General features: G+C 52.6%; 1 protein-coding gene across 5 annotated transcripts in view; it reads right to left on the reverse strand.

The window, feature by feature from the left end:
• The window catches only part of P4HA2 (prolyl 4-hydroxylase subunit alpha 2), a 28790-nt gene extending 5845 nt beyond the window's left edge, over positions 1-22945 (reverse strand). For 2 of the 5 annotated variants that reach the window (XM_084761191.1, XM_084761195.1), the window contains exons 1-11: positions 22829-22945; positions 22211-22342; positions 13782-13881; positions 13068-13164; positions 12558-12709; positions 10252-10389; positions 6950-7189; positions 5283-5476; positions 4343-4519; positions 1015-1085; positions 676-775 (exon numbers count right to left, since the gene is read on the reverse strand). In XM_084761191.1, the coding sequence (XP_084617317.1) occupies positions 676-775; positions 1015-1085; positions 4343-4519; positions 5283-5476; positions 6950-7189; positions 10252-10389; positions 12558-12709; positions 13068-13164; positions 13782-13863 (1251 nt within the window). In that variant the 5' untranslated portion in view covers positions 13864-13881; positions 22211-22342; positions 22829-22945. Of the gene's footprint in view, positions 1-675; positions 776-1014; positions 1086-4342; positions 4520-5282; positions 5477-6949; positions 7190-10251; positions 10390-12557; positions 12710-13067; positions 13165-13781; positions 13882-22210; positions 22343-22458; positions 22640-22828 lie in introns of those variants that run through there. The other 3 variants (XM_084761192.1, XM_084761194.1, XM_084761193.1) reach the window with 3 other exon arrangements.
• Between the last annotated feature and the right edge of the window lie 1770 nt (positions 22946-24715).

The following is a 24715-nucleotide window of genomic DNA, read 5'->3' on the forward strand; positions in this document are numbered from 1 at the left end:
GGGCCTGGAAACAAGCCCCAAGCTTTGTGTGTGCATGCATGCAGTGTATGTATGTGGTGTGTGTGTGTGTATGTGTGTGTGTGTGTGTGTGTGTGTGTGTGTGTGTGTGTACACATGCCTGTGTGCACGCAACGGCTAGAGAAGGATGCTGTGGGTCCACTCTACCATGCTGTACCATATTCCCTCGAGACACAGAACCTGGAGCTAAGCTGTCATCCAGCAGGCTCCTGTTACTCTTCACAGTGCTGGGATGACACTCGGCTTTTTGTGTGGATGCTGGGACACGTGCACTGGAGGCTCATTTGCCTCCCAGTTGTCGGTACTGTTTTTGGAGGCTGGACTCTTTGGGACCCGGCTAGCAGAAGTGGACCACAGGTGTAGGCCATGAAGGCTACATCTGACTGTTGGTTCTGGCCAGCCCAAGCCCCCTGGTTTCTGGTCCAGCAAGGTGTGAACGAGCTGTGTTGCAAGCCCCTGCTGCCGAGCCTCCCCACCACAGTGGACTGAAACTGTGGGCCGAAGCAGACCTCTCTCCTCCGTCAATTTGCTTCTGACGGTTACTCTGATTAGGAGAGTTAACTGATGGAGCCGGTGAGCCTTCTCACACAGCCTGAGCGCTTTAGGAAACCACGGAGCCCAACGGAAGCCCTCCCAACTCCTCCGGCCCCAGGCTACCTGCAATAACTCTGCAGTCTCCACTGTCAACCCTGTGATGTGCTGCATCCTGCGGTTGACCCGGGCCACAACAGGGTCATCGTCCTCCTCTAGCCAGGAGCTGAGAAAAAGAAGAGAGCAAAGACGAAAGGCACAGGAGGCTTAGGTGAAGTCCTATGATCCTTTCCCAGTCAAGACCTGCACTAACGGGCAACACACAGTAAGTGCTACAGAGAGAGAGGAGGTGACGCAGGCAGGGTCAGCTGCATCAGCACCCGCCTGCATCCTTGCTGGGACGTTCAGAGTTGAGCTTAAGCAGCTGTTCTCTGCCCATCTCACTCCACCACTACCTCTGCTCACCTTTTGGAAACTCTGTAGCTGGCGACAGTGAGGACACCTGTCTTGGGATCTCGAACAGTGGCTCTTGCGAGCTGGCAGTCAGAAAGAGAGGACAGAGTTATCCTTCCTGGTGTTGAGTGTTTTCTCAGAGAACACTGAGGCCGGAAGGGCCAGCCACGTCAGTGGGAAACAGCTGCAGAGAATGGTCCCACAATGCCTCAGTCTAGTCTGCACTCTCCTCTGTGCTATGAGGCTGGGCTGCACTCGCTACCTACCCCTTCTCCTACCCAGGTCTATGCTGCCAGACTGTTATGCCTATGGATTCTGCTTAGTCCATACATGTGACCCCCCCCCTCCCTCGCCTCCCCAAACATGGCCTTTCTTGACAGGCCCACAGCACAATGCCTGAGCACAGTCTGGGCTTTGAAGATCCCACCACACTCAGACTGGGCCATCCCTGAGCCTCGACCTGGGGCTTCTCTTGACTTGGTCAAGCTTTCCCACCCTTCTGCCAAGAACCTATCCAAACACTGTCTGCTGTGCCTCCTGCCCTGCTGAGCTCACACTGCTCAGCGGGGAGACAGTTTTCAGTCCCATGGGGCTCTCCCAGAGTCAACAGAGAAACCAACAGGAATCTGAGGCATGCGAACTACTTTGCAGAAGCCACCAATCACAAGCATGTACACACACACACACACACACAAACACACACACACACACACACACACACACACGCCCTTCCTCTACCTTAGCCCACTCAGTCTCCATATGCGGCCTTAACGGTACTGCCAGGAGGGATATACTTGTTTGCAGCAAGGGTGCATGGCAGACATGTTCAGGCAGAAGTATAGATGAATCAAACACAGTAGTGCAGACTCTTGCTTTTAATAACTATGCGACTGGTGCCTACTATAAGTCAGGTGCTATGCTGGGTGACCGAGACATGACCCCTGCCTTCATATAACTTGGTCAAGAGGAGACAGTAGAAAACCAGCCAAGTAATTGCAGCATAGCATGGGTGTGCTTAATGTCCTGTGGGAGAGCAGCCAAAGGGATGCAGTGGCTGGGGTCCTGCTGAGAGCAGGGTGGAGCCAAGGCGGTCTCTGAGGCCAGTGTGTATGGAAGGAATGTCTTTCCTCATCTGACCTCTGGTGGATCTAATATTGGCCTGGAACCAGGGCCATGGGGCACTGCAGCTTTGGACCCTAAGAACCAAACCCTGCCCATCCTAAGGCTGTGTGCCCCTACTGATGCCCTTGCCCTTGAGACATCCTGTCTTCTCCTTGTGCAACACTGCTTGATTAGCTTCCTCATGACTTTGTCCCTTTTCAGTGGCATTGTCTCATTTATCCCCGAGAAACAGTATGTAAGATGCTGAACTTTTTAAAAAGCTTGTGTGGCATAAGACATAGCTTATTCCAGACCTCCTGAGCCCACCCGTGCTATCTTCTTCATCTCTGATCCCCTGGCTCCTCCTCCTCCTCTGGACCCTGCCCGGTCCAGGTTAGGGTACTACAGAACCGCAGCAGGGAAGAAGCACTGGTGCAAAGGCCGACGGGTGAGAGGGCACTGGGCCACAGGATGAGGCTCCATGACGCAGTGAGAACAGCCCGGAAGCAAGCAGAGACCAGGGTCTGCTGCCATCTTACGGACAACCTGAAATGGGGAAGAAGGCCTTACGCAAAGGAGGGGCACTCACAATGGAATGTAAGGCTACTGTGCCACCATATGGAGAGTTGACAGAGAGACCAGAACGGGAAGACGACTGACCGAGTGTTGGAACAAGGATCAGGGCAAGAGGTGGCAGTGGCCTGGGACAGGAGGTGGCAGAAGAGATGGAGAAGAGGAGAAGTAAAATGACCCACCTGGTCACTTTGCCTCATAACAGGTTGATATTAAGAAGGTAGCCAGCATACCCAGGAAAGATGGCTTCCCCGCACTCCTATCTGTGGTCCTTTCCTGAGCCTACTGGTTGGCCATGCCTGCCTGGTGACAGCCATTGCCACTAGACTGAGTGAACATCTGAGCCTCAGCCTTGGCCTGGTGCCCAAAAAAGACTTTGGGCAGCTGTGCTCTGCCCTAGGGACAGACGGGGCTATTTTGAAAGCAGACTTGGGGCTCGCAGACAGCTGCCAGGCATTCCCCACGAGCCAAGCTAAGCTCACTGGCCCCGCTTCAAAGCCGGAATGGCATCCGCGCGTCCGGAAAGGAGAGGTCATCTCACGACGGCTGGTGTGTATGGCTTGTCACATGGCTCCTGTTTAGAAGCCAGCTATCCCCACACCAGCCACCTTCCCTGTTCCCCGCTGCTCATGTCCGCGCGTCCACACAGGGAAAGGCTCAGTGGCTGGGACCAAGGCAGGTAAGGAATCTCTGGAGATCTTGACTTCACAATACCTCCCTTGGCGAGGACCCAGGAAACACGTTTGCTTCTCTGAAGGACACTGACCCTCAGTCACATCCTTGATACCAGCAATAGACCCGGCTCCTGGTGTGCTAGGTCCTCAAACCAAGGCTGTTCCGAGGCTCCGGGCCACCACAGCGACCTATCGCAGGCCTGTCCTTGAGCAGAAGCTCCTGGCCACCTCAGCAACTACAATTCTACTACAAACAGAGCAACATAGGAGCCAGCTAACTCTGTCCTCTCAATCACCTGTGATGGCAAAAAGCTGGGGAAATGGCAGCGGCCAGTTCTCTCTGAAAGAGTTTCAATGGGACTGAGTCATCTACGGGCTGGAAATCAAAGAATAACTGTGTCGACCTAACATATATACGACACGGGCAGCTGACGGCATACACAGCGGCAAATACCAGGTGGATGTCCACAACACTTAGAAACAAGACAAGAAGGTCGCTAGAAGTTCAAGGCAGCTCAAAAGGACAGTCAAGGCAAAGGAGCTGTGAGTATTAGGCAGGATAAAGCATCTTCCTGGCTTGCGGATGACAGTCCTACTGAGATAAGCCAGGAAAGCCAGCCCTTCTACCACTCTGACCTACGCAGGTCAGCTTCCTCAAGTTCCTCAAGGGAAAAACAAGGATGGAGCCAGAATCTTTGCAAGAGACAACAGTTTTATACGCACGAAATGCTGGAGACAGGGTCCTGTCACACCAAGCTCAGTAAACACTAGCTCTCTCTGTGAGAGATATGTCAAAACCCAAATGGTTTGGCCTATCAGGCTGAGAACGTGGCTCAGCTAAGAGTGCTGGCCTAACACGTATGAGGCCCTCGGTTTGATTGCTTGCACTGTCTAAACCAGGTGTAATATTATACATCCGCAATCCCAGCCCCACAGAGGCGTCGGGAGGGACAGTGGCCCGGTGCCCCGGCAGGACCTGCAGCGATACCTACTTTGGGCTTCGCAATTTCCTTGATCCTCTCGATTTCTTCGTCAGACATCACATCGTAGTACCTGACGATGTGCGGGCTGTCCCACTCGTCTTCCTCTTTGAAGGGGGCAATGAGAAGCTGTGGCGCCCTGTTTCCATGATGGTACCTACAGAAAAGCTTCTTCTGCCTCCGGGGCGTCTGGGGAGCACAGAGCACACAGGTCCTGAGCAGAGGGAGCCCTTCCCCCGCAGCCCCAGCCCAGCTGTCTGCACACACCGGTCTCGCCCTCCATGGGCTAAGGCCATCCTCGGCTGCACCAATAAAGAAAACCAAAGTGGGACATGACCTCACACACAAATCATGCAGCTCCCCTTCTCTCTGAAGAGCACCTCATTTCCACAGCTCCTGTGGCAGAGGGCGCTGCCTGACCCTTTTCATGGAGATGTGAGTTGGTCTGAGGCACTGTGGTTGGAGAGAAAACTTTCCAGATGGCAACTATTGGGAGCCGGTCACGGGGCATAAGAAAGGTAAGCACCTCCCTCATACAGAGCTGCAAGGATCAGTGAGACCCTAGGGCTCTCAAATGCCAGGGACACACACACAGCAAGCACAGTGTTGCCTTTTTTTTTTTTAACCACTGAGTCTTGTGTGTCATTTTCACCATGACTACGCTGGGGACCTGAGCATGGCCACACCCATTGTTTTCCTCACACCAATGAATCGAATGACAGGTAGGCACAATGGGGTGAGTGTGGACTATAGTAATGCCCTGGAGGATGGGAATTCTCCCTAGAGCATCTGAGGAGACAACTGCCTATCCTACGTATCAGAGATCACCCACCTAGCAGCCTCAGCAGATGCTGAGAAAAGTGCAAATAGGCAATCAAACTTCCCATGATGCCTGCCCCAGAGCCATCACTCAGAACCCCAGCCTGACCTCCGGCCCCTTCCCAGGTCTCACCAGCTTGACGCCCTCCCCACGACACAGGCTCTCATACACATCCCTCTCGGGCAGGTAGTCCGTGGGCCTGTCGTAGAAGCTCTCCTGGGCCTCTAGTCCAGCTTCTGTCTGATTTGACAACGGTTTTGCTCTCTCTTCCTCTAACAACCGCTCAAAGTACCTCAGATTCCCTCCAGCTCGCTCGTGGCTTGGGTCTAGAAAAAGCGAAAAAACGTGAGGACAAGGAAACCACAAACATCCGTTAGGTCATTTACAGAAACTGTTCTGTGGGCCGTTTCTTTCCCAGCAGCGCATTGGTACGCTGCGCGCTCTGCGGGCCGCAGCGCCTACCCAGGGGCACGTCAGTCAAACTGAAGACCCGCCAGACAGAGGCTCCCTCATCTTGTCCAGTGATGAGGAAGATGTGTCATCAAAGCAGAGCACATTTAGCTAGTAACTAGGGGTTCCCGTCGCAAGCCTCCTGGAGGCCCCTCAAGTTCTGAGTTCTGCCTTCTCCCTGGGATTAGGCTCCTGGAGTGTAGCCAGGACTAGCAACCACCTCACACACTGGCTACAGCTGTGACAAGCTGAGACACGGGGGGGGGGGGGGGGGGGGGGGGGGGGGCACAGGGGTTGGAGGGGGGGCTACAAGGCAGGTGAGAGGGTTCAGCAGGTAAGAGTGCTGGCTGCCAAGCTTGACAACCTGAGTTTGATACCCAGGACCCAGGTGGTGTGAAAAGAGAGAACTGACTCCCTAGAGCTGTTCCCTGTGTATACTGTGTACACTTGCACTTGCACACTCACCCCCACCACCCCCACCACAACCTAATTAATTAACTGACTGGTAAGAGTCACAGCTCTGGTGGACGTCAAAGTATCTGAAGCAACGCCTGGCATGGTTTCTACATCGCTCCCCAGGCAAGTCCCAGAGATGCTCAGCGACTTAAGATGAGACCACACAGGAGACCCGGCCTGTCCAAGGCTCTTACTAACACACGTGACAGAATCTACAAAACCCTCTACCCACGCTGGTCTTACGGGACGCTCAAATGCGAGCTGGCCTCACACTCGGGCCCCCTGGAAAGCAGTGGCAAAGCCAAGTCCTCGCTGCTCTGTGAACCTCTGGCCCAGCAACATTCCCAGGTATCAGTGAGAGGTACAACGAGTGGGCTTTAAGGACACAGTGCTTTGGGCCTTGTTCTGCCCCACACCACAAGACATACGAAGTACAAATGGCATGGCCAGTCCCACTTTAGATCTCAGGCCACTGATAGCTGCAACTACGGTGGCTGCGGCAAACCGGAAGTACAGCTTGCTTCTCAAGCTATAATTAACACAGTGGATGATCTACCCTGAGGAGTGGTGCAAGCACCACAACACTAGGTCCTTATTTTTAACAGCGCCATGTTGTGCACATACGTGCCCACGCATGCACACGAACAACACACATACATATATATACAAGGATGTCACAGGCCTCCGAACACCCATCAGCAACTGGACAAGGCCTCACACAGTGACGACCGTGGGTAAGGAGCGAGTCAGAAGTTGGAAAGGCCGTTGAACTCACTAAGACACTCATCACTGGCTGGGTGACAAGCAAACCGATTTAGTTCCAAGAGATGATCAAACACGGTGGCCAGAAGGGTCACGTTCCCTTGCTTAGCACCTGCCCCTAAGCTCCTTACCAAGAGAGAGCAGGCGGCGGGTGAGTTCCACAGCACGGTGCAGGTCACCCAGTTGGAAGACAGCGTAGCTCAGGTAGTCCAGCACCAGAGCTTTGCTTACGGTGGCCTCCTCCCCTGCGTCAAGCTGCTTTAGCACCTGCTCCATCCACAGCACAGTGTGGTAATAGTCTCCTTCGTTGTAAGCTAAGCGCCCCATCCCGAAGCAGTCGTCCACACTCAGCACGGCCTGGTACTTGGTTCCTGAAGCAGGAAAAGCAACAGTCAGGCTCAGGAACACCTCTGGGACAAGAAGGCAGATGCTCACGTTGGAAAAAGCCTGGACGACCGAAAGAGGGACATCACAGAATACCACCTACATGTCATGCCTTACTCCATGAACTAGCATCAATACAGGGACAGTACACAGGTTGGTGTGGCTTAGATTAGAGTTCATAGTCTAAGCCTCAAGACTCCTTCCCTCAGGCAGGGAGGGGCTCTGTGATAGCGAGTCCAGGGACCCCACCAAGACACTGCCCTGGGGTCAGTGGGTATAGGTCCTGTGGGTGAAAACAGGAGAGGATACTTAGAGGCCATATAAGTCTGAAGAATTGAAAACCTAGATGGATTCAAGGACAGAATCCAGGAGACACGGAAGCCACACATGAGGGCAGTCACATGTTAGAAGAGTCTGGAGAAGGAAAGAACAGAGAAGGTTTGCCGCTCGACCTCAAGGGACCAGAGTGGGAGTAACCTGAGAAGGGACTGAGAGGAAAAAGATACAGGGAATGCAAACAGGTGGCAGATCCCAGCAGGGACAAGGAACCAAGGGCTGTGGTCCGGTTCCGGCGGGCCGCTGGAACATCAGCTCAGTAGGCCTCCTGCCTAATGGGACATCAGCTGGGGAGAGTGGCCATGAGGACAGTGTTCACCCTGAGAAACAGCCACAGCTCTAGGGAGACGTAGAGCTTAAGAGAGGCTTGGGATGGCAAAGACTATTGTTCCTCAGAGAATAATGAGCAGGCCGACCCCACAGAACAAGGAGGGCTAGGACCTCCCTCCAGACCACAGGATATCCGACATGCCTGGCACGCTGGAGTGCTGGTGCACCCCTCTCTTTGCCTGAGGTCCACGATGGGCCTCTTCCCTTTCTCTACAAGTCTCCAAGGATCTCCCCTGACTCTTTGGCCCCAGGAACCTATTATGACTGTGCAGCACAAATAAACAAGACTGTGCTCCAGAGCTGGACCCGGCCAGGTCTGTGTGTGACACTGGACAAGTTACCCGCTGCCTCAGACTCAGTCTCCTATCTAAACTGATATACTGTCTACCCACATCTACCTAAACAGAGACACCAGCACCAGTTTTAAAGGCCTGGTGCCAAAAATTCACTGAGATGACTGACTCGTGAAGACGTCGCCTCAGGCTGTTAAAGACCAGTAGTCATAACCAGCGCGTCCCGTGAATGCCAAGAATGTGAGGAATGGCTTTCAGAAATCAGCCTCCTCCCTAGAAGCAAGCTCAAGCTCAGCTAAGCTGAGTGCTCAAGGGCGGTAAGACAGGGATGCGCCCAGCGTGGGGAAGGGTGCTGCAGCAGAGACTAGGCAAGGAAGCAAGGAGGCAGACGTTGGGGTCACTCCCTGAAAGCTAAGCGTTGAACTTGTGGATAAAATGTGTGCTAGGGAACACATAGAAAAGTATTCTGGGTGAGCTGCAGGTATGAAACCGGTCAGAGAGCATTAGAGGGACAGAATCCACAGACTTTAAGATTATGGCCCAGGCTGCCAATGGGCAGGGGTGCTTTCTTGCTAAGATAACAGATAAAGACCAGAGGGTAAACAGTTCAAAGCCAGATGGGAATTTCAAGGTGGCACAGATGGAGTTTGTGCAACCCATAGAGTATCCCGGTAGAGATGTCGACAGGCACTATGCTGGTTGGGAGCCCAGAAGACACGGCATGACAAGGAAGACAGATCCGCCTAGCCTCCATGTGCAGCAACACATCAAGTGATGGAAAGAGCAGGGCTCACCTGGGGAAGGGGCTCAGGGTGAACAGAGGGCCCACTCAGGACACGTGGGGCCCTGTGTCCTGTGGAAGGACATTGCCAGTGCCCAGCTTCCGTCTCCCACCAACCACGCCTCAGAGCTGCAAGGTGAAATGCTTCCCATAATTACCTTCTCACTCTGGCCTCATAGTTGGGCTTGGTCCAACCCCTGACTAAAGCAGGAATAAAGAGAACCCTCCTCCCCTTCCTCCTCCTCCTGCTCCTCCTCCTCCTCCTGCTCCTCCTGTCAGCTCAGCAAAGCCTTCTACATCAAGACCCTGGGCCTTGACTAGCCAGTAGCCAGACATCTAAGGAGGAAGACAGTTCCTCCATGCCCTGGGTCTCTCTGCTGTATCCCTCCCCGCCCCCCAGGCTCCCAGGAAGTGGTATGATGTTTAAATTATAAAATGAGATCCAACTGGATCCTTTGGGTGTCATTGGTCACAAATAACCCCCTAAGGCCAGAAAATCTTATTATGATTAGCAGTGGGCAGTAAGCAGGAAAACGGCCAATTTAAAAGGCAAACAAAAACAGAGGAATGAATGACCAGACAAGTCAAAAGAGAAAAGCCAGAGATCAGCACCCCAGACTCTAGAGCATCCAAGAGAGAGAAGCCACCCACGCCAGAGGCTACTGTGAAGTTCACGTTATGCCTGTAATCTGCCAGCTGGCTCTGCTGACCCAGTGCTCCTGGCGACTTTGAAGAACGGGATCACAGACAGGATGCACAAAGGCCCTGTGGGTACAGGAGTATGTGGGGACCAGGGAGTCAGGGCAAATAGATTGCTACCCATCAGCCTCGGCAGGAGAGAAGAAATGAGCATTTGATCTAGAGGGGACAAGTGTGTGAGATGAGCAAAAACAGAGCCTTTGTGTGAAGTCAGGAGAAAGAGCAAGGAAAGGGGTACATAATCAAGAGATGGGGGGCATGGGGGACAGGGCTGACTATATACGAATTCAAAGAGCCCAGAGAAATAAGGACTGAATGAAAGAGGGCAGACTAACCAAGGGACACGGGACACGAGCCGTGAGCCTACCTCCAGCCTTTGACAGAGAGGGTTAGAGATGGAAGCAGGCCTGCCCGGAGAGGGGCAATTCTCTGGGAATGGGATGTTCAGGGAATTTCCTGAGCCACAGCCTCTACCACACTAGAGGGGAGGTCTTGGCTAATATCTGAATCGAGGCACTGGGGCAGGGGCTGAAGCACGGGAGACTGTCACCACCAACGGCGAACTGCACCCAGGCCAGTCTGACCTGTCCAGACACTGAAGGTGCGTTACCTGGGAGTTCCCCTCTGGAAATCGTGTCTGGGTCCAGTTTATACGTGTCCTGAAGTCTCATCAGGGCTCGGGCAGCTCCAGACTCGTCCTCGTCGGTGGGGAAGAACTGCCGCTGCACTGAGAGGTTGGCGACAAAACCTTCCAAATGACAGTGGGGGGCAGAGGTCACGCTTGATCCAGGGGAAGGAATTCTCCTGGGGTCTCTCTGGCTACTGAGATTTCCCTGTCCCTCCCCTCAAAGGCTGTTGGCAGGCTGGAGGCTCAGGGTGGGACACCTGCCCAGCAGGCATCTGGGGTGCGGCACCAAAATAAACAGTAGCAAGAAACAACAGCGTTTTCCTTCTTCAGGATGTCGTCCCTGGGCCCTCGCTGCAGAACGTCTTTCTTAGCCCTACTTGTGCTGTTCATTTGTCACAGCCCAGAGCCTAGACAGATTTGATCACTGAAGTGGCCCCCAGGTGGCTTTTCCGGGGCCCTGAGGCCTAGTCCCAAGTCAGGGAAACAACTCCTGTTATTTCAGGGCTCCAAGTAGAAGCCAGGCCTGAGAACAGGAGACTGGGCGGGGCAGGCCAACAATTCTGTCTCTGGCCTCTTTCCAAGAGTAGCTGCCATCTCCTCTCATCACAGCGAGCCAGTGTGTCAGAGAGCCGCTCCATCATCCCCTTCACAGCTGTATGTCAGGAACTCTGAGGACTTCAGTACCCAGGAAAAAAGAAAACAGACCCCCTAGAAATAGACACTGTACAGTCAGGATTCCCCCCTTATTTCAGGGGCAAGCATCCAATACCGGAGATAAAAAGAAATTATTTGCTCTCTGGGCCTTCCCTATTAGTTTCCAGGTAATCGCAGCATTCCAGGTGTTTATGACAAGGCTCGGGACTTGGGGTGGTGGCGAGGGTGGGGTGGGGTGGGGGGTGGAGTTCTTACAAGACACAGGGACGACAGGAAAAGATCAGACAGACGGAGATCATTTGCAACTGCACAGCCTTCCTCGCCTACCACCCCAGCAGGCAGGCGGAACAGCCTGTTCTGAGCTGTTCTGAGCAGCAGGCCCAGCCCAGGAAGGGGTGGGGGTTGGGGGGACTGGGAGGGTGGGGAGGGGGGGTTGGGAAAGGCAGTGGCTTCTGGAGGCAGTGAGCTCATAGGCACAGCTCCGGTGCTGAGCTCACCAAACCCTCCCTAGAGACTACCCAGCCCCCAGCCAAGCCCAACCCCAGCTGGTCACGTGGCTGGTAGCAGTCTCAGGCAGAGAGACAGCTTGTCTGAAGTTAATCAGCACTCCTAGCTCAGTGAAGAGGCCCAGGCAGAGGCTGGGAATCCTGTGGCCCACCTCCAGCCCACCCGTCCGTTACCAAGACCCCCCTCCTCTTGATAACAGGGTCGTGTTCACACGCCGCAAGCGCTACCTCAGGAAAAGCTTTTAACAATCCCATGCGCTGCCTCCTAAATACCATTTCTAGGAATTTAACTTCACAAAAATAATCAGAGGCAGACACCAAAATGCAAGTGAAAGAGGGCTGAAAATTTTGGAAAAAACTCCAGGTGCAATGACTTGACCGGGCTTCTCATGGCTTCAGGGAATCCAAGCTTACATGGCGATGGCTTTACTCCCGCCCAAGATTACAGAGTTTTTACAAATATTTTTAAAGTTTATTTTATGCGTATGAATGAGTGAGTGGTTTGCCTGAGTGCGTGTATGTCTGCACCATGCGTGCCTGGTGCCTGCACGGGTCAGAAGAGGGGTTCAGATTACCTGGAACTGTAAACACAGATGGTTGTGAGCCACCATGTAGGTGTTGGGGACCAAATGGGCTTCCTCTGAAAGAGCAGCCAGTGCTCTTTGCCACCGTGCGATTTCTTCATCCCCCAAGATTATCATTTTAATGGTGTTTATCATGGAGCAATTGGATTAAGCACTGTGATTTTTGCGTGATATATTTTATGTTCCTGGGGCTTGTTATAAAAAGATGTACTACTAAAGTATAATTAGAAAATGTCGTTACCGCCGGGCGTGGTGGCGCACGCCTTTAATCCCAGCACTTGGGAGGCAAAGGCAGGCGGATTGTTGTGAGTTCGAGGCCAGCCTGGTCTACAAAGCGAGTCCAGGACAACCAAGGCTACACAGAGAGACTCTGTCTCAAAAAACCAAAAAAAAAGAAAAAAAAAAAAAAAGAAAGAAAATGTCATTACCAGGAAATATTACAAAAGGATAGGAAGTGATTGACACAAGATTTTGAAAAACAAATCAGCCAGATGCAGACAGGCATACAGACAGACACAACTGACCCCTGCTCCCTGCCCCTCACCTGCAGCGGAGTCCTGCAAGACAAGATCCCCCAACGCAGGCCATTCTGTGTTCAAGCGCTTCACTAGCTTATAGGCATTCACAGGATGCGCCAGGTAGCCCTCAGGGTCGGCAGCTGACTTACTGGTCAGGGCTTCCATCTTGCTGGCCCAGCTGCAGAACCAAAGGAAAAAAAGACTGCCACACCCACCCACCCAGGCTGGTAATTTCCCTGGTGAGATCCAGGAGTCTTTCATCAGGAGATAACAATACATGAATATGGGTAACTTCCTAGATTCGTCTAGCCCTTAATCTAGGTAAGGGCTGGGAACCGCAGTGTAAATTAAAAAGTGTTAAAACAGAGAGAGGAAAAGATGGTAGCTTCTTAAGCCCCTGTACTCAGCAATTCCCGAGGACAAGCATGAGTTAGCTAAAGGTCAGCTTCCCGGGGGTCACCTCTCAGTGTCTCGGAAGGGCTCGGGAGGAGGAGCAGCAGGATGACTTAGCGTGGGGTCTTAGGATCATTGGACACCTCTTAATTTTGGAGAGCTTGGCTTCCTCCGCAAGGATGTACTCCTTCAGGGATTGTACAAGGTCCTTCTCAGCATAAATCAGGTCAGTCATGTGCCCTACAGGAGAGAAGCAAGGCCCGGTGAGAAGTGAATGAGGGACCGCCTGGGCAGCACAGTAGTAATGCCCCAGCCAAGTGCATGCTGGGACAGTGGGAATCATAGGGACTGGTAGTCAAAGGGGTCTCATCGCTCACATGGCCGTGACACCCAACGTCGAGAGGATGCTTGGACAAAGCAAGGGCACTGAAGGGGAAGTTCTAAGTCTCGTTCTCCCATTGTCACCTGGCTGGCCACAGGGGGATGGACATCTAAGGGCCCATTGCACGGCAATCAGCTCTGAGCTTTCAGATGAGCAGAGAAGCTGGTCTGTGGAACACCTCACACTACCCTAGGAAAAGACCTGAAAACTACTTGCGGTCTGCACTACCAGAGAGGAGTGCGCAGTTCAGAAAGCTGCCTCCCAGCATGTGTGTTCATCAGGATCTCCTGGAAGTGCAGGGAATGCGGGAGGCGGGGGTGTGGGGGATGGCAAGAGGGGAGGGGGAACCTCTGTATGCTGGACCAGGTCAAAATTGGTGACTGAACCATCCCGCCCTGAAGGAGCCTCAGGCAGCGACATCCCTTGCACTTAACTGAAGGCTGCTTAGGTCCGCTAGAGTTCTGTTGGCACATACCGATAGAGGTGAAGAATTCTGCCCGCACCCAGCTCGGGACACCAAACCAGGACATCAGCCACACGAACATCTGGACCCTCATGACTGGGAAGGGCAGTATCTGCAAGGCATTCAGATGGACACAGTGAAAAGACACGGGGTGGTCTGTCCAAGCCTGGAAACTCAGCACTGGGTTAGGAGGAACAAAGTTCAAGGCCACCTGGGCAACATCAAGACTGTGTTTTGGGGTGGGGACAATGTATGCAAGAAGACACACTCAGACACGCTGTGCACACACATAAACACACACTAACACGTCACTAAATAAGGCATTCGGGATCACCCGGGGGAGGGGCCGGAACACAGGACCAGCCCCTGCCTGGGTTTTGCTTTATTTTGGTTTCCATTTTGGAGATAAGGTCTCACTGGAACCCTCAGTCTTCCTTCCTCAGCCTTCCCGGTGCTAGGATTACAAGTGTGTACCCACCTGACTTCCTGACTGTCTGTCTTCCTTACTTTCTAACACATACGCCAGGATAGTGTCAAGAGCCGCACGAAGGAGGATCCCAGGGTGTCAAGATCATCGGATCTCAGGAGGGGAGAAACAACTCTGTAAGCTCAACTCACCCCAAACCAGTGGTGGAGACCATGGCACCCAGAAAGTGAAAATGGGCCCCAGGCAGGCCACCAGAGGGTGGCTCATACAGACGAGAGTCCCATATCAAGAAAGTGACAGTACAGAACAGACAGTGACAAAGAGAACTGAGAAAGCATGGCCAAGGGGACCAAGCAAGCTGAGGTACATAGCAGATGCGCAGCAAAAGAGGAAAACTGACCTCTGCCAGTCTGCATCTGCCACAGGGTGGGGTTTCAGAGCAGACAGACCTCTTCCTGTAGTGGGGATCTAGACAGACAGACACCTTTCCTGGCCACACTCCCTACTCATTCACAAATATTTATTTACAACCGGGAGATTCCAGGCACCAAGCTAGGAGCTCAGGATACAAAGGTGAATCAGCCACACACAGCCAAAACGTCGGAGCTAGGCCACTGACACAGGGGAGAGGCTGGACACTGCCTGCTCACCCGCCTAGAAATAGACACAGTTCTGAGGATGCAGCAGCAACCTGGGGCACACTTCACTGGCAGCTGGCCTAAGTACACGGTGGAGGCTTCAGACATGTCTCCCCATCCAACCATAAAGGCCAGCACGTGCTGGAGTGCCAGCACCCAGCAATCCTGCCTAGTCTTCCTCTTCTTGTTCCAACTCAGCTAAGTGTCTGGATGGCTCAGATGGAAATGTACTAAAAGAAAGCAAAGAAAATAGAGGCAACACAGATGCCCAAAAAATCTGTAGGAAAAATCTCAGAGTCAGAAGGATCTCTGATATGGGAGGCCAGCCAACAGCCCCTCAGGGTGGGGGTGATAAGAGAGCAGGGCCCAGGCAGGAGACCTGTCCACATCTGGATTAAGTGGGGGCTCCATGCATCTTGCAGCTCTGTGGCCAGTCACAGCTCATACCTAGTCAGAACTCGGGAGAAAGCAGCAAGGTTTCCTTATTACATGGGTGGCAACTGCCATGTCTCTGGAGTGTGCTGCCTGGCTCGGATGAGCCCAGCCACAGATCCAAGACTTGAGACTCAGCTTCAAAGAACCACACATGAGCTTTAGAAAGTGACGTACATACAAAGCACCTTCAAAGTCCCGTTCTGGGAGGGAGACCGGTGTGAAAACCCTACTGGCCCAGGGAACTAGGTACCACACAAGGCAAGCCGCTCTCAGGCTGCTGCGTCAACGCCACAGTCTAAGCAGGGATGCCTGCTCATTTCTTCTGACCCCGGAGCCCCTGAACTCAACCGGCTCTGTGTAAAAGGTCACCTAACTAGGGCCAGGTGAGAGAAGGCGCTCACCCAGGAGCAACTCCACTCTGCAATGTGAGGAACCGCCAACTCCTGTCTCACAGATACTACCCAGCACTACCTAGCGCAGAGGAAGTGGGAGCGCATGTGTCTGCCCAGAGTCAGTGCTGCGAGAAGCCGTCCCGGGAGCCCCCAGAATTCCATGAAGAACAATCCAGGAGGCGGTCCCGGTCAGATCCCGCCTTATGAAAACGCAGCACCAAGTAACAACGCTACTGAGTTTTACGAACTGCACCCCGCGGTTTAGATTAATGTCTGTCCTGTAGCGAGCACCCAACCAAGTATTCTTCATTGGATAGTCATCAGTTTTGTCCAGACAAAACACAACTAAATAGTTTACACTTTGTACAGTAGATTAATACAGGCTACAAAGCAATAAACACCATATGGACATCAACAGGTAAAGATCAAAGCAGAATGGCAGCGGCCAGCCCTCAATAATACATACTGTACGCCCAACTTTTTGAAAGGGACAAATGATGTATGTATCCATATAGAAAAGACTCATACCCTAACTGTCTCTTGGTGAAGTAATCCTATTTTTCTTTTATGTTTGTTTTCCCATTCTTTTCTACAAGAAATTCTACTAGAATTTTTTTTTAAAAAAATACATTTTTGTAATATGTTTAATATGTAAAGGAAACAAAGTAGGCCCTTCTCAACCAAATTCCAAAGAGGCCTTGGCAGTCCCGGTGTCTGGCCCCCTGTGGGGAGGTCTTGCAATGCCTGCCAATGTCCCAGCGACAGTAATTCACCCACCACCAGGCAACTGGCACCGTTTCTCAGGGCAGTGATTCCAAGACATACAACCAGAGATCCTGCAGCAAGCCTGCTCTTTGGAGAGTGCATTTATAACCTAGCCAAGTAGCCATGAAAAGATGTTTCCAGCTGCAAAGCAGCAACGTCCTCAGCTTCTCCCCTTACCTCATCAGGGAAGACCCTCTGCCAAGCTCCCAGCTGCTGCCCAAACACTACAGCTTGCCTTTTAACAAAGCATTTAACAGCCCAGAGACAGAACATGAGTTTGCAAATAGATGCTCCCTGGCACTGGGCAAAATGCTGTCTGCCTTCATGGAGAAATAACCCCACACACACATACACACACACACACACACACACACACACACACACACACACACACACACAAACAGGGCTCTTCCATCCCCCCCTCCCTTTCCGCCATGGTCCTGTCTACCATACTCTGGCTAACTCTAGCAGAGCTAACAGGACCCAGCTACTCAATCAAGAAGGAGTTGTGGTGCACAGGTCCCAAGTGGTCCCACCGCTGAAGCACATGGATGTTCACACAGTCTCAGAAGCTCGTCTCATTACAAACATCATGCCTTGGTCATCGCCCTGGTCTACCTGTAGCATCCCCTTCAGCCACGCAGGCCCCACCTGCTCTGACCGCTCCACTTCTGGACTGGCTTCCCTCCAGCTCTGTTCTACTAAGTAGCCAGCAAGGCTTGCTGAAGCCCTCCCTTCGGCCTCCCACTGCCAGCAAGATGTACTTTAGCCCAAAGGGTCCTTGTAGCTCTGTGACCCCGGCCCTGCTACCCTCTCCAGCACCACTGCACCACCCCACACCTCAAAGCCTCAACAGCTTCAGGTGAAAAACATTCACCTTCACCAAGAACCTTGTGAAAGCAAGATCTCTGCTCGGTGAAGCCAAATGTTCTCTCCTCTCCCAAGAAGACTCCTCCTGAGTCCTATCTCTCTGTGACCATTTTAAGAATACACATAAAGAGGCCGGGCGTGGTGGCGCACGCCTTTAATCCCAGCACTCTGAGAGGCAGAGGCAGGCGGATCGCTGTGAGTTCAAGGCCAGCCTGATCTACAAAGTGGGCCCAGGACAACTGAGGCTACACAGAGAAACCCTGTCTCAAAAAAGGAAGAAGAAGGAGGAGGAGGAAGGGGAGGAGGAGCAAGAGGAGGAGGAGGAGGAAGAGGAAGAGGAAGAAGAAGAAGAAGAAGAAGAAGAAGAAGAAGAAGAAGAAGAAGAAGAAGAAGAAGAAAAGAGAAAAAAGCAAGCAAGTAAGCACATAAAACTGTTGGTAAAGGAACTCTCTCTGGCCTTAGATCTACAGCCCAGCTGCTGCCATCAGAGGAAGTGGGGGCCCAATGGGCCTGCTGAGAACGCATGTGCCAGGTAAAGTGTATCTGTCCTCACATCATGTCTGTTCAGTACATTAACTCCGAGTGCCGTCAAAGCCACTGCCTCCTGCCTCAGGAACAGGGCAGTGCAGGAGCAAAGAAGCTGCCAGGGTCCGCATGCCACCGCTGAGCTGGGTTCCAATCAGGGCCTCAACAAATGGTCTAGTTGAACTTAACTCACCGTAAGCAAGCAAACAAACAAACCAGCACCAGAAGAAAAAAAAGGCATCCCTGCCTCCCCCATACCGATGCCCTAGGCTCCAAACCATCCACTGGGCCTTAGGCAGGCGGAAGACACTGTTTGCTGACCCAATATGACTCTCAGGCTCCTCCCACTACCTCCAGTAGCTCCAGAAGAACCACACTGGGGAGTGAGGGAAAGTTAACTTCCCCTGAGTCAACTCCTAGCTAGTAAAGGATAAAATACCAGCGGGAGTCTGCACTTCCTCCAAATCCCTTCTGTAGGCCATCACCCACAGGCAGAAGTAGGCCCAAAATGGCTGCAGAGCTAGCCGATCTCCATAAAGAGGGGCCTGCTTGTTAAGGCACCACCTCCACATTTCTCACTCCTCTCGCCTTTCCCCTCACCCCAGCTGCCCTGCAAAACACTCTCCAATAAAAGTATTAAGCTCCTAAGCTCTGCCGCAGGCCCTATTTTCTGGGAACCTGGTCTAAGATAACCACGGTTTATGTTTCCAGAGATCTTTCATTTCTACCATCTAATTCTCACAAAAACCTTGTAAGCCCGATAGTCATCTCTGCCTCAGACACAATACTCCTGCCCTGTCCACAGAGAATACATTCCAAGAACCCCCAGTGCACGCCTAAAACCACAGATAGTATCAAACCTTGCATATGCTGAGTACATACCTATAATAAAGTTTAATTTATAAATTAGATGCAATGAGAGATTTTTATTGACAGAACAAAGCAGAATAATTATAACTATTTATTGTTGCCAGTCTTGCTACTCTTGCACGCTGGGGCCACTATTTCATAGGTTTACTTGAGCGCAATCACAGTTAATTCTGTACAGTCAACCTGATAAGCAAATGGCTACAAAGAATGGAGAGATAACAATGGGTCATGTATAGAGCAGGGATACACTAAACAAAGGAGTGATACCCTGGGAAGACTGGGCGTAGAACAGCACAGACTCCATCACAAGACCATGGGAGAGCTTGCAGTTGCTAGTTTCTATCACTTTCCAATTAATATTTCAAAGCATGGTTGACCTTGGGTGAAGAAAACCACAGAGAGTGAAACTGGGAATAAGGAGGCGCTGAGTTCTGTATGACATGTAAGAAAGATGAGCGAGGCTGCCGAGGGCTTCCTATACGTGACATGTCAGCAAGCTAAGCTCCCCAACCAACCACCCCCCCCAGCTCTGCAAGACACTGACACCGCCCGATCTCACTCAGCAACTCGTGTCACATCATAGCACATGGGAGGCCTCACTGTACTCACACTGGAAACGTTATCCTGGGTGTCTCAAAGATCACAAATAAAGCCCACGGCATCCCCAGTTGGAGCCCGCCAGAAGAAGGAGAGCACACGGACAAAAAAAAATAACGAACCCGTTCCCTGACTTCAAGTTGGGTGGTCATCTGTCCTGAACACATCACACATTATCAGCCAGCCCAGCTCTGACAGGCAAGGAGCAGGTACACCTGAAGACACAATGCCAAGTCCTAGCTCCAGCTGTCATTTCCTGGCTTCGTGACCTTGGACAAGTCATAGACTTCCTGGTCCCTGATTTCCTCATTCGAACAGTGGAGATCGTACTAGAACCTACACTTGACGGGATTGCGGATGAGCTGAGTTAAATGGCAGCTGTCGGGAGGGTGCCAACCATGGAGCTGGTGTTGACGTGTAGATGGTCAAAACCAAGAGAGTCACAGGAACGTGAAGGGACCTGAAGTGGGCAGTTAGTTGCTCAGCGCAAGTTAGTTGCTCTTGGCGTGAGGAAGGATCACTCAGGAGAGCAGTGAAGAGACAAGAAACAAGGAAACACAGACGGTGTGAGTGATGTCTGGGTCCCAGGAATGCCAGAAGAGATGACATATTCAATCCAGGGGAGACTGGAATCAGGTGTCAAGAGGTACACAACATTCGGAGGTGACCCGGGAATTGATCATTGACAGGCCCTAAAGCCCACCAAGGAAATAGCCCTGGCAAAAGGCAGGGAGCAGAATACTCCAGAATCTCTTACACTTCCGGGCTTTTGGCCTGCTCACTCCAGGCTCCTGTGAGTACCAGGCCCGGGGATGTCCTGCACATCCTGGTTCCCAGGAGGGCCAGGTACAGAGCAGGCAATCTGTAGCAAGCGCTTCCCAAGAGGTTTGGAACAGAGACTGGCCTGGACCAAGCTCAGACAGATCCTATCAGAACCAGGGAAATCACTATCCAAACACATAATCCTTGGCCTGGAGTGGCACCAGCTAAACAAATACCTGCTTCTCTAAGAAGCCCAGTCCAGACCTTTTCATCCTGCTCCGGTCTCGCCGAGAAGAAAAACTGTCTGTCTGCCCCCCATTCCACAACCCCAGCATAAAACCCCTTTTGCTCTGGGGTAGGCTGGTGCCCCACTCTCGGGCACTTCAAAGGTCTAAATGGTTAAATGTGAGTGGTGTTTTCAAAGCTGAACTCTTGTTCCAGGACTCGGCTGGTCTTTTCATGTGCCTGTTTTACAGCTTTGCTGCCAACCTCCATGTGCATAAAATCAAGCTCTTGACAGATCCCAGAAGCCAGGGACACACCCCCCGAGCCCTTAGCACACTATCAGCCAGCGTGGCCTTAAGTCAGCCAAGGCCTTCGGTCCAGCCTTAAACCCTCCCAAGGATGTGGGAGGGTGCAGTCAAAAATGGAAGCTTCTCAGGAGATGAGGAAACCCTCAATCCCTTCATTCCACTCAGACCCCCGGGAGCTTTGTACGTCCTCAGTCTCCCTCGGATAAGCATCCACATGCAGGACTCCTCCCTGGGCCCCAAGGCCAGCTGCCAGTGCTAAACAGCAATCTCAGAAAGATTATGAGCTGCCTATGGGCAAAAAGAGTGCCTTCCCTCTCCTCCCCTCCCTCCTCCTTCTAGCCAGATACCAAGCGCACACACAATTCAAGGAACGACCCACCATCCATTGCGGACAGTGTTCTAATCTATAGATAAGTCAGCCAGTCTGTGCACCACCTCACTGCAGAGCCTGTGACAACACGGGAGGGCACACACAGCGCTTCCGTTGGCTTGTCACCGTATCTGCCTGCTAAGTTCTTAAAGAACCAGTATGACAGAATCTTTGGGATAAGGGCCTCTAGCCAATTCACTCCATCCTTGCGACGTGGCTTTGCTGGCTGGGCCACACAGTGGACAAGCTTGGCTGTGTGAGAACAAGAAGGCCCAAGGGGAAAAAGAGTTCGAAGGTCAAACATCCCCTACATGGAAAGGAGCCGAGAGGCCTGGCCTTGAGGCACAGAACCGCCTCAAGAGAACACACCCCAGGACACTTCAGAGGCGGTTGAGAGACAAGCCAGAGGCGATCCTGGGCAGTGTAACAGAGAACTCAACCATGGCTTGACTCGGATGTGATAATCAGTTCACAGCAAGCAACAACTTGCAAAACAAAGCAAAAACAACACAAACACACCCTATAAATCCTGAGGCCGACAATCTCTGCAAAGTCCAGGATGTTTGAGGATGCCACGAACTACAAAGCGGCGCACCTAGACCCTGCTCTGAGGACCAGGAAGCCCTTCCAACGAGACTGTCAGCATCAAGAAGCAAAAGCCTTAATGTGTCATTCTTCCGGGTGAGGATCCACCGTGTGGCCCAGCCACTGAAACCACGTCGCAAGGATGGATTGAGTTGGCTGCAGGTCTTATCCCAAAGATTGTCATATTGACCCTCCTTAGTTCTTTGAGAGCTCGGCAGAGTTGCTGTAGGGAGTGACTCAATGCTCTCTCCTACACCATAGTAAACGCCACAGTAGAATACAGACTACAGGAGCACCCTGGCTGGAGAGATGGCTCGGCAGATAAGAGCACTGTCTGCACTTCCAGAGGTCCTGAGTTCAAATCCCAGCAACCACTCAGTGGCTCAACTTCCCAATGAAAACCTGGGACCCATCCTACTACAGCAAGGGTTCGTTCAACGGAAGACTCTTCCGCGTGCAGGTTTCTCACTCCTTGTAGGCGTGGCCTTTGTCACCTTGATTCCACTACAGTACAACAAAGAGGATACTGGCCCAAGTCTGTGGCCACTCAGGCTGTTTCCTCAGTCCAGGTGTGTACGTAAGTGACCACTCCTAATCACAGAGTTCCTGCCTCCTGGCCTGAAGCATCGAGACATCCACTCAGCCCAAGCTCCAGACCAACTCAGTACTTACCTTGCTGCTGCTCTAGACTTGAACTTTCTGCCTCTTCTTCCCTCTCCTTGCCTCTGTCCTTCAAGTCTCCAGGCACACAGAAAGCTCCGTTTGTTCAGTCAGTCAGCCAATCACCACGGGACTCTGAAACTACTAAGGGAAAACACCAGAGGTTCAACAAGGATGTCGGATGGATAGGAGGAGGCTTTCTGATATAACGGTCCCACAACTGGTCCCTGCCAGGCCTTGGGGCCTGAGGTCTTCCTCACCCTAAGCAGAGCCGCCTCCGGGGCCAGAAGAGTGCCTCTGCGTTAGATCTGGGGTGACCCTGGGGTCAGGCGGCCCCTTCCCAGGAGCCTGACCCGACTGGCCCGCCAAGTGTCTGGCCCGACAGGGTTCAGCTACACCGGCAGGAAGGGCGCGGCTGACCTCACCGCCCTGACCCTGGGAATGAACGCGGGCGGGACAGGAACCTAGGCGGGTGCATAAAAAAGGACACTGGGAGCGGGGCGCGGGGCGCGGGGCGCGGAGCTGCGTGACCCGGGATCCAGCTCCAAGCTCCGAGCAGGGCAGAACGCTTCGCCCAGCTACCTGGACCCGAACCCTGTGCCGCGGGCAAGCCTGCAGACCCGCGCTCACCTGGACACGCGCAGCAGCCGGCGTTTCCAGAACCTCCCGCGGCGTCGCCTGCGCTCTCGGCTCCTCCCTCGTAAGAGGCTCCTCCCGCTTGAGCCTCCGCCACGTCCCCACCTCCCGCCCCCCGGGCCCGCCCGGGCCTGGCTCCGAGCCACTGGAGCCTCCAGGAAGGCCCGAGCTGTCCGCCACGCGCTGCACGTATACCGGGCACGCCTCCCTGCGCCGCGTGGGACCCCCACGGGGAGCGACGCCCCACTCCAGTCTTCCCCGACCCCGGGGCCTCACGCTTGCTCTTGTCCTCTGAGGTCCTACCACCGATACATCCATCACTACCGGCAGATTACAGAAGGCTGGCGTCACTGAGGACTGGAACTGAGTGTCCGGGGATGAGACAGGCTTGAGGAAGACAAAGGTGCGCTCAGTGCAGATGACACATCCCCAAAGTCTAACTGCTCCTCTGGAAAGCTCGGGCGGCCTGTCTAGGGCTCTTTTAGTGATGTGAGAAGGCGTTGCCATAGTCTGGAGCATCCTGGGACCAACCTATGGCTGATACCCAGACTAATGAGATTGGACACCTCAGCCTGCCTGGTCTGAAAGACAGCCAGCCAAGAAGGCAGGGAAGCAGCCGACCTCGGTCTGAACTGAAGGATGCCCTGGCGGCCGAGCAGGTTCCCACGCCTGCCTTGTGAGCTTGCCTCTTCGTGAATGAGGGAAAGTTGTCTGAGAATCTCATCAGGGAGCAGAGCCCAGAACGGAGATGCCCGGCCTGTGGGTCTGCTCCTTGAAGTCCGGTGTGGATTCCCTATAACTGCACGGGCCAAGGCGGACAGCCCAAACTGGGAAAGACAGACGCACAGAAACAACTCAGAAAATACCACCCAGCCAACTATCCGTGTCTGTGTCAGCCACCAGGCAGAGCTCAGCTGAAACCAAACACAAACCTACCCCCCCCATTCCCCCCCTCCCCCCCCCCCCCGTCTGCTTTGCAGGGAAGTACAGTCTGCCCAGATCGCCCCGTGCCCTCCCCCCTCTCTCTTCGGAGTGGTCACCTTCCTCCTGCCCATAGAATCTTTCCCATTGGCCTATAAATAACTTCAAGCCGTGGTTATGGAAACTTACCTCTCATCCTGCCCTACCACCTACCGCGCATCTATCCTCAGCCAACCAAGCAAGCAAAAGTTATCTTGTCGACCTATTTCTCAAGCCTTCTAGCTCTACAACAGCTCTGTTACTATATTATGTTTATTGTTTTTCATATGTTAAATCGCCCTTACACAGGGTATGCTCTTTTCAAAACATTGTTTAATTCAGTTTGCAAATACTTTATTGAAGCTTCTGTATCTGTGTTCATGAAGAAAAGTAGTGTATAGTTTTCTTTTGTTGTTGTTTTATCTTTATCCAGTTCTGATACCAGGGCAATAATGAATTTTTAGAATGATTAGAAAGTTCCTAATTTATAGAACAACGTGAGTAGCCTTGGTATCCGTTCTTTAAAAGTCTGGCAGAATTTAGGGAAGCCATCAGGCCCTTGGTTTTTCTTTGCTAGGATACCTTTTATTATTGCTTTAATGGTATTGCTCTTTATTTATCTGTTTAGGTTGTTGAGATGCTCTTCTCAATGTTGGTACATGCATTAGTTCCTTTCCTCGTTGCTTAATAAAATGCCTCACAAGAGCAACTGGAGGAAAGAAGGTTTTGGTTTGGTTCACAGTTTGAAGACACAAATTTTGATGACAGGGAAGGCATGGTGTTGTCCAAGGAGGCTGGTCACATGGTGTCCAGGCAGGAAGCGAATGGAGATGCTGATGTGCAGCTCTCTTTCTTCTTCCTTTTGTTTTTCTTCATTCCAGGCCCCCAGCCCGTGAGATGATCCTGTTCGCATCCAGAGAG

Source organism: Acomys minous (assembly GCF_964271855.1).
Source record: "Acomys minous genome assembly, chromosome: 16".
NCBI lineage: Eukaryota > Metazoa > Chordata > Mammalia > Rodentia > Muridae > Acomys > Acomys minous.